The sequence below is a fragment of the Merops nubicus genome, unplaced genomic scaffold, assembly GCF_000691845.1.
Source record: "Merops nubicus isolate BGI_N331 unplaced genomic scaffold, ASM69184v1 scaffold45634, whole genome shotgun sequence".
Lineage (NCBI taxonomy): Eukaryota > Metazoa > Chordata > Aves > Coraciiformes > Meropidae > Merops > Merops nubicus.
The window spans coordinates 1324-16239 of NW_008605752.1; the positions used below are offsets into that span (position 1 = coordinate 1324).

Below are 14916 nucleotides of genomic sequence, written 5' to 3' on the forward strand. Positions count from 1 at the left end.
GCTGTGGGTCAGGGTGGAAACTCAGCTATGTAGCTTGCATGCAGCCTGTTGGTTTGCAGAGTGGCAGAGAGAAGGGAACCAGACCAGTGCGCTGAGTCTTTTTTGCCTGTGTCTAGCCATATGAAGGAGCAGCAGCTACTGTGTGGGACTTAGGCTCGGCAACTCTTAGGTGGTGTTGTTCTGGACACAGAACCCTGTTAGAAGATCCCATTCCTAGGGTGCAGTGCAGTGCTCGATTGTCTCCCTGAGCAGAGAGGTTGCTTTTATAGCACTGAGGCCATGGAGACATAAACCAGATGCTGGAATGGCAGGTGCTGTAGCCATGGCATAGGAAGTGTGGGAGGAGTGAATCTTGAGTGTTACACTTGAGGTCTCATAGATATGTCCAGGAGAGGTTGCTAGATCTCTGCAGCAAACGTGAGGCTCCATGGGGAGCCGGTTTCAAGGGAGTGGGGAAGGTGGCAAAAGTGGTTGCTGGAATAGTGTGTAAGTAGGAGTAAGACAAGCTAAGTGTGACTCCACAAATATTGTGGACGCTGGAAAAATTATGAAATTGCTTTCTAAGAAAAGGGTAAATTATAGATTGTAGTGAGGTCTTTGTTACAGATTAAATTTTTAATTGGCTTTACCTACTTACATTGAACTGGTATCTGATTTTTATCTCCCTTAGGTTTGCAGATTGCCTTCAGAGAGCCAGTATTCTCCAACTTTCTTGCTCAAACTCATTCATACCTGGAGTAAGTATCCCAGGTGAGTGTTCTCCTCAGAAAGAAGCATAAGTACTCCTGAGTAACAAAATTCAAGGAAAAACAACACAGTAACAAGTAAAGAATAATTGTGTCAAATGTCCTATTTTCTTTTTCCATTGGACTGTTAATCTTTAGATGGCAGTCGAGGTGCAGTTCGGAAGCTTTCCAATTTATGCAATTGCTCTCTATTTAGTGGGCTGCTTTCCCCACATATTAACAACTAAGCACATATGTAGCGCAAACGCAGCTGATCTGTGCAGGGGAGGGCTGACTTCTTAGAATGTGTTTGTCTTGACCAGTAACTTCTTTAGCCTTGCAAGCTGGGAAGTCAGTGTTAAAATATTTCATTCATGTCTTTTGATTCTGTTTTGTTTGATTGAATCTGTGACTCATTCTGAGAGTTGTAAGAGAACATTTTTGGATGCAGACACTTTGAGAAATTCCCACTCAGCTGTCTTGAGCGATTTTTGCTTCTTCCACAGACTCAACGGCTTTACCTTTGTTAAAGTATCCAGTATATGTTTTAAGACATGTCATTTGTAGGCATGAATATACATTTATATACAAACTCCTGTAAAAAATAGTGTTGGAGGATTAGGTTAGGAGCAGACTAACAGGAGGCTTGGACACACATCTATGGAGAATGTGTTAGGTTTAGATGATGCTGTCCTTGTCATCAAGTCCCTTTTCTTGCTTCCTCTCAACTTCCATTCATTCTGTTTTTCATGACACTGTAATTCTCTGATTTTTTTTGGTGCTTTTTCATTGTTTAAATTAGAAGGCAGTCATTATCTTTTTGAACTTAAAATTTCAGCCAACCTGTTTTATAATCTTTCTCTCAGGTATTTCCCCTTGCTGGCCAAGCAGCATCCAGATAACCCAGAGTGTGATATACTCTCAAATGTGTTTGCTGTACTGTCAGCCAAGAATCTGTCTGAGGCCACATCCAGTCTTGTGATGGACATAGCTGATAGCCTTCTCAACAGCCCAGATTTTGAACCCACGGAGCAGGTTTCCCATTTGAGCGTGACTGACTGTGTTGTCATGGCCCCTGGAGACATGACAGAAGGTATGCCTAAATAAAAGTCATGAGAGGTCCAGTGGATGCTTTGGATGAAGGGGTCAGATAATGATGAGGCTGTCTTTGCACTGGCAGAGAATACCAGGAAAGGAGACCTCCCAGTGGAGATAGAAATGTCAATGTACAAATTTGTTTTGGCATGCTCAAGACCTGTAAAGTCCTGCTTGTCTAATGACTGGTGAGATCCAGATGTGAGTGTTGGGGTCCTGAGCATGGAGAAACTCCTTATGAAGAAATTCCTTTGTGTTGTCAACCTGTTTTGTCTGTGAAGCTTTGCTGATACGATTCAAGAACTGAATTGCTTAACTTGATTCTGAGCCTAACATCAAGTTTAAGTTTTTAAAAGGCCCAACCCCTCTACGCACATAGTCATGCATCACTTTGATGTTTAGTCTGTACTCCCTGATGAGAAAGACCTGCCATTGATTCCTTTTGTGTTTGAGTAGTAGACAGGAACAGTGATGTGCTGTGTTTGATGCTATGGAGCCATCTTTCACCTCTAACACTCAAAGGTAAAAGGAGAGCACGTATTGCAGTGGCCTTGATATGGCAGCTTTGATTTGCACAAGGGGTTAGTGGCAAATAAAGGAAACTGCCTCTAGAAATGCTTCAGCCATTTTAGTGAATGGTTACTGTCTTTGAGGAATGTCCTTGGTTGGTACCTTTTGATAAGCCCACACTTACCAGGGCTGTTACTGAAATCTGAGGGGAGCTTTTATTCTCTTTGTTCTTTCTTTGGTCCCAGCTCAAATGCATTAGACTTGTTCTCAGCAAGTGCTGGTGCATGTTCCAAACAGCCAGCTGCCCTGCACATCCATAGCTCACAGTGATTTTTCCTTCCATTGCTGAAACCTCCTTTGTTGGCATCTTCCCCTTTGTTTGTGTAGGGTTGGATCTCCCTTATGTCCCTTGCAGCACAAAGTTGGTAGTTGCTAACCGTTGTGTCCCTTACAGAGACCCTCAGCCTGGGTTGTCGCTTGGTACTGCCTCATGTTCCTGCCATACTTCAGTACTTCAGCAAAACAATGTTAAATGTGGAAAAGGTGAAAAAGAAGAAGTATAGAGCTCAAGTCAGCAAAGAGCTGAGTATACTTTCCAAGTAAGTGACTCTAGGGTTCAAAAGAAGTTAAAAAGTTGGAAGGAGGGAAGAAGAAAGGCTTTTCCTAATAGGTTCCAAATATAAAAAAAGTTATGTCTCAAACTATTTAAATTTCAAACAGTTCAAAATACCTGGATCTGTCATTGACTTTGTGAGTTGCTGGTGACTGAGGGGCAAAAATTTCTGAAATTGATTCTAGTTGTTTCTGGTACTCAAACCCAATGCCTTTTGGGGGTAGGAAAAGGTACAGAAATACCTGCAGTCATGTTGAACTGAATACTTAAGCTGATGCTATGATTTTGATGAGTATGCTTTCTTGGTCTGGATGGACTGACAAAGCCCTGTGATATGGCAGTAGTGCTGACTGAGTTCTTCTTTGCTCTATATTGGTGATTGGATTGATACAAAATAGTAAATTACCTTGTCTCATTGTGCAGGATCAGCAAATTTACACAAGAAAAGAGCCAGAATTCAGTGCTTGTGAGTCTTCTCCTCCCTTTCCTTTATCAGAGTAACATGGAGCAGGTAGGTGGAAATTACTTCCCCCTAAGTTTTTCTTTGAATGAAGTATGTTTAAGATGCAGAAAAAAGTCTTATTGATTACATGCCATTTCTCATGATTAACCTGAAATCAAGTCTTCATGTGTTTCGTAGTCTGCTCAGAACGTTGTGCCTTTGTGTGTTGATGAGCATTAGACACTGGATGCTTTGCAGAGATGCCACTGCCCAGGCTGACTCTGTTTTTGTGGGGAAAATCTGCAGAAGTTCTTATGTGGTCTTTACCTCCTTTGCCACTGTAGTCAATCCACCAAATTCTTGCTGTGTTTAAAATAAATGCTCTTCTTCACTGTGGATTTTATGCACCCCAAATCTAAAGCCACAGCTTCTGAACAGCAATGTGAATAAATATGGTTGAGTATCTAGTACATGCTGTGTAATGGGCAGTGCTACATTAGTCTGTTGCAGGATGAAGGCAAACATTCTACAGTACTGTTATAACACGCTCCCATATCTCCTGCTTCCATGCTGTTTTCCTTCAACTCTTAAGGAATCCATCTGTGGGTACAGAGGTGTATGTCAGAACTGAAACTTCCCTAAAATCCTAAATTCCTCAGGCATATGGAGCATATGGGCTGCATTTGAAGGAAACAGAGCTGTCTGTGGCTTAGGCTTTTGTAAACTGTTAATTATATCAAACACTGAGGATATTGGTAGACTATTTCTGGCTGGGTTTCCCACAATGTCAAACCTAATTTTCAGAAATATAGTCCCATCTACAAAGATTGAATCTGTTGATTATTCAGCTTGATTGCCTCATTCCTTGGATCAAGGCTTGGGTCTTTTTTTTCTTAAAAGATATGCAGTTGCACAATGAGAAACTTCAGGTTTGCAGAAAGAATGGCTAGGCAGCAATCTGTAGCTTCTGCTTTGCAAGTGGGCATTTAATTGTTCACAGAGGATTTGTAGTTTTTAAATCTGAGTCTTTAGAGGACCATATGTGACTTGCATTCAGGGAAATCATGCACGTATATGGTGCTGTTAATGTTCATTTCACAGGTTAAAGAAATAGAGCTTTAAAAAGTAATACCAGTTTTCTTCTGACCTTTGAGTCATTTGAGGAAAGACACAAAAAGAAGTCTTAGTCATGATGGCATTCTTCTCTGACACTGTACTTATGTCTGATTGAAAGGCCAGGAGTGCTTCTGAGAGATAGGATTGCATTGAGTGTGTCTTCGTAATTCTTTGTTCTCACTCGGTATCTGATCTGCAAAGTGGTTCACTCCACTTTGTGTCTTGAAATATATTGCAAGGAAATTAAATAATCTCATTAATTTCAGTATTTATTGACACTTACCTGTCTTTTTCAGGGTACAGAGATTGACATTCTGGAGACAGTACAGAACTTGCTGAAACATTGCTCAAACCCTACCAGCTTTCTCAAGCCTCTGGCAAAACTTTTTTCTGTCATCCAGAGCAAACTGTCTCGACATAAGTTGTGCTTGGTATTTCAGGTATTGGATTTTTACATGTCTTCCTGTGCTTTTGTTTTTTACTTCTAAGACATCAGGAACAAGATAAATAACCATATTTATCTTAGATAAGAACTTAAATACCTTTTTTAATCTACATTGTCTGTTAAGTGAATAACAGAATTGTATATGTTAGAAATTAATGAGCTGCACGAAGATTTGTAATTTTGGGGTTACAGCCTGATTGATGTGGGCATCACAAGAATTCTTTTGTGTAAGAGAAGCCCCAAATAAAGCACACTTCATCCCTAACAAATCCTGTGTCTTTATGAAATAAGAATAGATTTTGGCATCCTGGAGATGATTTTTACTTGTATTCTTTTCTCACAGATTTATAGCAGTCAGGCTGTTTTTTTTCTTCTTTGAAGTGACTTACATAATTTTGTTGTCAGCAGGAAAAGCCAGGAAACACTCAGTGTAGATATGTAGAAACTTGGGAACTAAAAACACTCCTCTCCTGGCTTATAGAAGAATGGCTTGTATTAGGCTTCTAACAGAAGAAAGATTGATGCTGTTGCTTTCTTTATTTTTTGTCTCCAGTGGTAATGTCTTGAGTTCTCCCAATTTTTAACAGCTCTTTCCTTTTATGTTTCTTTTTAGACTTTATCTGATTTGGACAGTGAATTGGAGTATATTACTGATGTTGTTAAGGTACGCACAATTTCCTTGCTTACTTTCCCCCCAACATTGTGTTATGTTTCTGTCCTTTTTCATGAGTGTCTTGTTGCACTCTCTCTTCAGCTGAATGCCTTTGATAAACGACATCTCGATGATATCGACTATGATGTGCGGCTGTCAGCATTCCAGTCAATCACAGCCCACATCAAGGAAATGCAAGCCGTGGATGTCAACTTTCTCATCCCCGTTATGCACAACTGCTTCTATACCATCCAGGTTGGCTGAATGTTCCTTCTCTTGCATTGTGCACCATGTGTCTGTGACGAATCTAACTTCCAAATTACTTCCGTTGACTGTTTTTTGACACTTCAGAACATTTCAGAGAGCATGTTTGAGTCTTCTTAAAAACACCTGGTTTGAAACTTCGTTTGCTTGTCTTTTCACCTCTGTGTCCAGAAGGACAAATACAGTGCAGCAAGAAGGCCCACCCAAGTGCAGTGCACCTTCCTGTCAGTGAGCCCTGGAACGGTTTGGTCAATTCCTATCGTAAAAAAGGTGTATTACAGTCTTGAAAGGCTGCTTTTTTGTTGTTGTTGTTGCAGCATGTTCTGCTTGTGTGGGTGTGCTGGTAAATCTAAAAGGTTTTTTCCCGAATAGAAGGGTGGGCTTTAATTCAGGACTAGAACTTCTACAGGAAGAGTCTCAATAGTTAATGGATCTCTGTAGCCTTTATGTCGTGTCCAGTAGTACTGTTCAGTTCAGTCTTTTTGGGAGAAAAAGGTGTCGTATCCAGACTCATATGGTACAATTTCTTCTACTCAGCTCGGGGATATGGCTCTCAGTGACAATGCAAGCCTTTGCTTGACCACTTTTATCAAACGACTGGCAGAAATTAACCACACAGAAGATGACTACAAGGAGCTAATCCAACACACTCTCCTGGAATTTCTAAGAAGAGGGCTGAAGAGTAAGACTGAGGTAAGGCAGTGCTTATCCACTTATATATCTTCAGCTGTCTTCTGAAACCAGGGTATATGAAGTGCTTTATGAATGAGTTCTCCAAGTCCCTTGGGATAAGAAGTTCAGGTGCCCACTGTAAACTTACCCTTCAGTGGAAAACTTACAAAAAAATCCATAAAGTTATAAAACTCAGTTGTCTTGTGTTTCTTTGCCATTTTCCAGCTTTTCTTAGTTGTAGCTCATTGGAGGGGAGGCTTTAATTTCTGTGCAATCCAAAATACAAGTGTATTTGCAGTTACCAAAGAATAGGACTTGTTGGTCTGAAACGCTTGTAAATGACAAATGGATTGCTCCTCTGAGGAGTGTGTAGCAGCCTCTCCAAGGGGTTCTTAACATTCACTGCTTGCTGTTGGCAGAGCGTCCAGCACGACTACACATCACTGCTTTCCTGCCTCATTCAAACATTCCCAGCAAATCCCGAATTCCGGGATTTGGTCCAGTTGACCAACCGTCATGATCCCGACATGGACTTCTTTGAGAATGTGAAACACATGCAGGTAAAAGGCAACAGGCATTCCCTAGTGCCTCTCTCCCCCTGCCAGAGCAAAAGCATTTTGCTGTGGGGTAATGTTTTCTAAAGCATCTGTGCACATCAGTCATATTTCTACCTAGCAATTCCATGGGTCTGTGATTAGCAGTGCTGGTTTTTACCTCTTCCTAATTTAGCTAAAAGAATTGCTTTCACTTAAAGTGATTGTTCGTGATCTTGAGCAGGCAACTTCACATTACAACCTGTGTATGTCCCAGCCCACAGTCAGCAACAGTGTCGTGAGGGTCCTTCTGACGTAGGCAGGGGAACGGGTCTTTTTGCCTTTTCTAGCATGTTTCCTGCCACTCCCTGTCTGGAGGCTGTGTAGCCCCTTTTCATTCACAGACCTTTGCAAAATAAGTGTTCACAAAGCCTAGTCTCTTGGTTTTTCTTGTGGTATGAAAATACAGCATTTCCACTGCTTTCAGACGTGCAATCAGAGAGAGCCTTTGCTACATCTGTAGTTATATGCAGAGTCTGATTTTTTTTCTTTGTAATTTTATTAGGCCTTCTCATCTTGTATCAGTTGCCTCCTTTGTCTGATACCTGAAGATGGCACAGTCGTATGATTATGAATTCACAGTGAAATATCCCACCAAGTTGGAATATTTATTAGGACAAAAGGCTAGTGAAAGCCCAGAGACTGATGGAAAAGGGCACAGCCTGTCCTTGGAAATATGTGTTACATGACATGTCATGACTTAAAATTGAGGCATTTTCCAAACTGCTGAATGTATGTGCTCCGTTGTGCTAGCTGTGACTCAAACACCACATCTTTCACTGTCTCTCATGTTTGTCTCAGATCCACAGGAGGGCACGAGCTCTGAGGAAACTGGCTAAGCAGCTCATGGAAAAAAAGCTTGTGCTGTCTTCTAAATCCCTGCAGAACTACATCATGCCTTATGCTACTACTGCCATTTTTAGTGAGAAAATGCTCAAGGTAGGCTTCTAAATTGAATGCATCCATTTGAAAATTTTTACCTTTCTTGTGTACCATTCTACTTAAAAGACTAACCACTTTAAAAGGCTGATAGATTTGTGGAGTGACTGTTCCCATTTCAAATAAGAGTGTGGTGCTTCTTTTGATGGCAGAAAGAGGGTTTGGAAGGTGCAGATCCAGTCTTGGCCCAATTGTGTATATGCTAAACATGTCCTGTTCCTCAAAAGTGAATCTTTTAACTGTTTAGGAGCTGGGGCTGGTTTTGGTTGGTTTGGTGTTTTGTTTGTGTTGGTTGGTTTGCTTTTTTTTTAATCAGGCTATTAATGTTTTTTTTTCGTTCTGCCTCCAAAGTGCTTTTTTAGTGTTCTGCTGTGAGTTTAGTTACTGTTTGTTAGCAATGTGTGTGGTGGGGAACATAGGCTGTGCCTAGTAATTGAAGGGGGAATAAATACTGTTCTGGAGTTATGGGGGAACTGCAGGAATCATCTGAACCTCTGAAATCACCAACAACTTTAGTCACAACGTTTGAAGGATTGTATTTTGTTAGTCAGTTTCCATACATTTTATTGACAATGTATGCAGTGGATTTACTTGTAATGACAATGTGGATAGACTTTTTACTTGTGAATTGGAAAAGCAAGGTTTCGTGCTTCTGTTGGTTTCTGCACACCATCAAAACAGCAGAGCTGCTTATGTGTTGATCACACAAATGTCTCATTTGCTTGCTGTCAGAAATGCTCTTCTGAAGCTGAAATGAACTTAGGCACAGGACTAAGCACCTGCAGCCCTACAGACTGTGCCCGTCAATAGAATAACTCTTTGACCAAGGGGGTAAAATGCATTGACTGAAGCCTTGGTGAAGAAACACACATACTTTATTTCGCATCAGAAGTGGGTTAATGATGTGCATTTCTGGTTGATCAGCCTAGCCCATCAGTGTGCCATGTGTCTGTGGTTGGATGACTTGACTGGTTTTTAGTTATTAAAATACTGGTTATAACTAGATCTTGAGTGGTTTTTAGTTATTCACATAAGTGAGCCCATAGATGTAGTTATGAAAAATTAAATGTGTGCAGAAATATTTGGAGGAAGTGAGTCTGTGTATCTGCTTGGTGAGCTCTGATTTCTTTTTAATTTTTTTTTTTTGACCTGGTGACTGTGGGGAGATCTAAAAGTTCTAAATACCAAACATCCCCACTAGACAGACTTTACTTTTTCTTGCTTTTTTTGCTTTGAGTAAAGTATGTTTTAGACACATGTTCATCATGAATGCTAACAGCAACTGATTTTCTATCTTTTGGACAGCATGAAAATATGGTAACGGCCTCAGTTGACATTGTTGGAGCTGTCTGCCGACATCTCTCATGGTCAGCGTACTTGTACTACTTAAAGCATTTCATCCATGTCCTGCAAACAGGACAGATCAGCCCAAAGCTGGGGGTCAGGTAGGTACTGTGAGCAGTGCTGCTCCAGGTTTCTCCAAAGGCAAAATTCAGTGTCTGAAAGGGCATCGCATGGATTTTAGCCTCTTCCATGGGATGAGAGATTGCAAACTTTATGGTGGGCTTATGCAATGAAAGTGGGCATGGCCTTGCAGCCTGCAGCTGTGAAGGATTAACAGGTCATTAACTTTCTCACAGTGTCTCTCACTGAGAGCATGCCAGAGTTCTCAGCTTCTGTCAGGGCTGTCCCTGCTCCTGGGACACCTCCATGGCTCCAGTACCACTCTGTGAGGTTTCACAGCGAGCTAGGTTAAAGAACACATCTAGCTGAAAAGCAGCCTGTTTTTCTTTCCTGGATTGTTATTTCAGGATAAATAGTTCTTACTCAAACCAGGATACCTCCTTATGCTGCAGTGTCACTGAGTCTGAAGTTCTCTTAAAAAAAAAAAAAAAAAAAAAATTTCTGTTGTGTTGGTCTATACAACCTAGCCTCTCCATTTTGTGTGGAGAGTTGATCTCTCTTCATGTTTTCCTTCCTCAGCTTGTTAGAGACAGTGCTGGAAGCCTTTCACTTTGACCATGAAACACTTGAAAAGCAGCTGCTGACCATTGACAGCGAAGGTGAGCTTTCTGCTCTTAACTGTAGAAACACTACCTCTAACTGCTTAAAGTGGAGCTAACTGAAATTTTGTCCTTTACTCTTGAGGTCAGCTACTCACAAGTTTTTATCATGGGCATATTGGAAGTTACTTGCCTCTTCAGGAGAAGTACAGACTGTCCTCCTGTGTGTTGATGAAGCGAGGAGAGATGAAGGGAACCATCTCCACATTATCTGTCCATCCCAGGCCTCCATAAGCCAAAACAGACCAGGCTGGGTTTATGCAAATCTGGGGTTCTCAATGGTCTGCACCTATCCATGTGGCTGCAGACACATCGGGGTTTTGTCCTTGATGTTGACTACTCTCATGGTTAACTGCAGCCTGAGAAGAGTGCTGTGTGGCCTCGCTTTGCTTCCCTTACCATTTCATGGGAAGAAATGATATCTTTGGATTCTTCACCATTGTGGTTACCTGCGTTGTGGCCTTTAGGATGTTCGGAATAAGGAGGAAAATATCTCAGCTCATCTTGTCGATACCTTTTACCTTGTGAAATTGTCAGTTGAAATGTAACTGAATGGTAGTTTTCAAAGGTGCAAGCACATTGACCTTTGCTAAGCTGTCTGTGGAGTTCAGTCAGAGTATCCTAGTCCTTGCTTTAAGCCTAGCACTGAGAGGTGACTATCAGAAATCAGCACACCAAAGCTTCTCTGCCTATTAGAGCAACTATGATACTTACTGCTTGTTTGCTGTCACTGTTGATAGGAAGGAGCTTTAGCCAGAGCAAAATCATCACCAGAGTCTGTCTCAAGAGCGCAGTTTTTGTGGCCTCCTATATTTACCTGTGCTTTTGACAATTACTTGACAGAGGCTGCTGCCATGGACCTTGAGCCAGTGGTGGAGGCTGAAGAAGCCATGGAGCTAGAGCAGAGTGAACAGGAAGAGAAGGTGGTTGAAGAAAATGAAGGGGAGAATGTCCCTGAGAAGCCAGTAGAACCTGACCAAAGACCTGAGACATGTGAAAATGCTGACCAAGTGACTAAACCTGTTTCTTTCTTACCCCAAAATAAAGAGGAGCTGGAGTGTCTCATTAAACACATTCAAGATACAGTTACAGTCAACATCTTGCCTAAATTGCACCGGTGTATTGTTGCAAAGGTGAGGAGCTGGCACTGGTCTTTTGCAGGCCTGTGCTACTGCTATGAATGTTGGGGTGCTACTTCAGAGCCCAGTAGAAATGCAGCACATAAAAACGATGAAACTGGAGAGAGACCACCTGAAAGCACAAAAGAGGCTTCATAGCCTTGTTGTGTCTTGGAGATTACTGACAGACCCTCTGATCAGTGTGAGTGTGGAATCTTTAATTCCCTGCTGAGAACTGGCTTGAACCACACAAGTGAAATGATTGACAGTACAGCCTGTTGAAAAGTTCTCAGCCACTCACTAGCACCCAACTTACCTTCTGTATTGAAAACACATTCACCTCACCTGTCTTTTAGCTGTCTGGGTTTTTCCTGTAGTCAGCAGAAGATAGCAACTTCTCTTGTTGGCACCTTCTAGGGTTTGTGGAGAAAAAGCAAGGTTTGTTTATGTATATTGAAAGTGCATTGTGTCTTACTCTCTTAAAAAGGTTAAAAGGGATGAGGAGCACAAGCTTGTGAAGTCCAGCAGTGTGAATGATGATGAGGTAGTTCGTGTTCCGTTAGCTTTTGCCATGGTCAGGATGATGCAGTGTCTTCCTCAGGAAGTGATGGAAGCCAACCTGCCGAGGTATGTCCCATTGGAGCTCCTTAAATGCTGTTCATTGTACTGGTAATAAGTGCAGGCACCTCTCTTGGGCTGTGGTTATGTATAAGGCTAAGTCCAAGAGGGGCATCCTAACAGTCCTTAAATACTGTGTTTTTTGGAAATTTGTTTGCCCACTGACATTCCTCTCTGTCAGCATTTGACTTCTGGAAAGCTGAGTTTGAGAACTTCATGAATCTTTAAGAGCAGAGCTGTTGAGTAAGGTGCAGAGGTAGGTGTGGCAGAGCTGGGGAGAGAATAACGTAGAGAAAGAAAGCGCAATTGGTAAAATGTCTTGAAGGACATTAGGTGTGTGTATGGCTACAAAGCCTTTTTGTGAGGCTGCTTTGAGTGTAGCTCTGGCTGTGAAACAGCCCTGAGAAGCAGCCTCCTTAGCTAGCAGTGTAACTAGTTCTGCTCTGTTCAGGGATGAGCTAAGCTCTCTATCTCTGTTTCCAGCATCCTGCTGAAAGTCTGCACGTTCCTGAGGAACAGATTTCAGGAAATACGGGACATTGCCCGTAACACCCTCACTAAAATCATGGAAGTGTTGGGAGTGCAGTACCTTCAGTACATCTTAAAAGAGTTGCAGTCCACTCTTGTCCATGGGTACCAGGTAATGCTGAAATTCTCCTTCTCTGCTCTCTTTAGTTTTTTTTCATGAGTTAGGAGGAGAACCAAAGGGAAATTACTACTGAAATTGTTTTGCACTGGTAGAATAGCTTGATATAATACAACTAGATCCTGTTCTAGTGTCTACATTAGTCTTTGTTACACCAAGTGTCAAATGAGGTTCTGTACTCAAAGAATTGAAGTCTAAGCAGGGGAGAAGAGAGGATCTCCATTTTCCTGGTGAAGAGTTGAGTTATATAAGTGAGAGATGAATTTCTGGTTCCAGTAAGATTAATGGAAGTCTTTCCAGTCAGGTCACTAGGGCAAAGCATCATCTGAAGTGAGTTCCTTGTGGGAACTCTGCACAGACAGTATGTGGTGATGCCAACTGAAGTCGTGCTTCCTAGATCCAGAGCCAAGCCTCTGACTATTAATTTGTCTTTCCTCTTTCTGCTGTGGTTTGGGTTAAGAATGATTTCCTGTGTGAATTACCACAGTGGAATAACGTGAGCTTCTTGCTGCTCTTAAGAGTGAAAGCAAGAATTAGCACTGCCTAAAAATATCAGTAGGAGCAGTGGGGATGGAAGAGATTCCAGCCTTCCTGCAAGTATGTGGAGAAACAGGGATGGGGTCCTCTTCCTGCTGCCAGTACATGGAGTCTCATCCTCCTGGTGATTTTTCTTTTTCTTTTTTCCTGTAACAAGAATTCAAGTGCAATGTGTGAGTTGTGACGTCTCTGCTATGGGAGGTCTCCCCATCCAGTATTATTAAAGAGGTCTGTGCAGGGGTTTGGATACGTGACCTGTTGTCTTTTTGTCTAGCTTCATGTGCTGACTTTCACTGTGAACCTGTTGCTGAAGGGCCTTACTGCCAGGCTGAGTGCTGGTGATTTGGATCCCTGCTTAGATATCCTGATTGAGGTAAAAGCTATTCAAGATTGAAGGAAAGAGCATCATGAAGTGCCTGGGGTGGATTCTGGGAGAAGGTGGTTTTGTGTGGATTGTCTCAGATTTGGTGGCAAACGGGACTCATTGTGTGTGTACTGCAAAGGAAGGAGATTTCTTTTCTGCTGAGGCATCAGCAGACCACTTATAAAGCAGCGAAGTATCTCTGAGGCTATATCCTGAGCCCTGTGTCCCGAGAGGGAATGGATTCAAGAATAAGATACCTAACTATGTCTCCCTGTATTCCAAATAGCTCAGCAAGTCAGCAGACATCTGGTCAGTGCGGTCCACAGAGCCCAGGAGCTCAGCTGGCTGCCCAGATAAAGTATATTTGGATGCCTTGGTCTGGCTGCAGTCCTACCCCTGTCACAGCAGCACAGAGGGGTGTGAGAACAACATCCCTATCTGGTGTGCTCAAACTGGGGTGTTTTATGTTGGCAAAGTAAAGGTAGACTTGATTTGTGGGGAAACCTGCAGGATTGTTTTTTTCTGTCAGTGGAGAAAAATAGTGGTGTTGTGCTGCTACTGGAGAAATCTGACTCTGCTATATGCTCCTCTCATTCACTTTTCTTTCCTGATTTCCAAAGATTTTCAACCAAGAATTGTTTGGAAATTTAGCTGAAGAAAAGGAAGTGAAGGGAATTGTCTCCAAGGTCATGGAAGCACGCAAGAACAAGAGTTACGATTCCTATGAAATTCTTGGGAAGTTCATAGGGAAGGGCCAGGTGATGAAACTTATCCTGCCACTGAAAGAGGTAAGGAAACTCAGCCAGAGTCTTTCTTAACTTTGAGCACTCTCAATTCTGTATGATCTAAAAGAAACTCAGGAGCCCTTGGGTGGCTACTGTGAAATTACCTTCATAATCCTGATTTGGTTTCCCATTTTTCTTTTGGAAAGCAGTATACACACACCTCATAAAATGAGACTTTACTATCGATGTCCAGTGCAGAAAATTGTGTTCTGAGGAGCTTTCAGTTCCTGCTAGAGAGGAAATATCCCACTATGAATTCATGTCCTCTCCCTCTGCCAACTTTCGTTTCTGCTGGAGCTCTGAAGTCCTGCAAGGCTGCTCCATTGTTTTATCTCTTGTGCATGAAGGAAGTGACACCAAAATATATTCAGGCTCTGTCCATGTGCAACAACTACCTTTTCAGAGATGCAGTTTATTTAGTACAGTGCAAGCTCATGCAGACATCGATCCCTGGTTTGATCTTGAGCTCTGGAGCGTCCTGGTGGCAACAGGTGAACTGTCTGGAGGCTGAGGAGAGGCTGTAGAGAAGGGGAAGGATGCTGGGGCAGAGCTGAGGTGGCAGGATGCTGTTCATGTAGAGAGCTGGACATTTACAGCAGCATGAGATGAGGGAGGAATTGCTCCAGCTTTTCCATGATTTCTGAATACAGACAGCAGTTCATTGCCCTCATGCTCTTGCCCCTCTCTATTATATTAACCCCTCTCTATTATATTCCAAA

At 42.2% G+C, this 14916-nt stretch overlaps 1 protein-coding gene across 1 annotated transcript; it reads left to right on the top strand.

Moving 5' to 3' along the window:
* Nucleotides 1–670: 670 nt before the first annotated feature.
* On the top strand, nucleotides 671–14200 carry LOC103772103 (small subunit processome component 20 homolog; the record flags this gene model as incomplete). Its single annotated transcript, XM_008939421.1, has 17 exons — nucleotides 671–750; nucleotides 1592–1818; nucleotides 2785–2929; nucleotides 3367–3454; nucleotides 4798–4941; nucleotides 5560–5610; nucleotides 5701–5853; nucleotides 6400–6555; nucleotides 6954–7094; nucleotides 7929–8066; nucleotides 9372–9511; nucleotides 10050–10129; nucleotides 10973–11262; nucleotides 11735–11874; nucleotides 12349–12505; nucleotides 13323–13421; nucleotides 14033–14200. Coding segments are annotated over 17 exons (2397 nt in total), but the record flags the coding sequence as incomplete, so codon positions are not given.
* Between the last annotated feature and the right edge of the window lie 716 nt (nucleotides 14201–14916).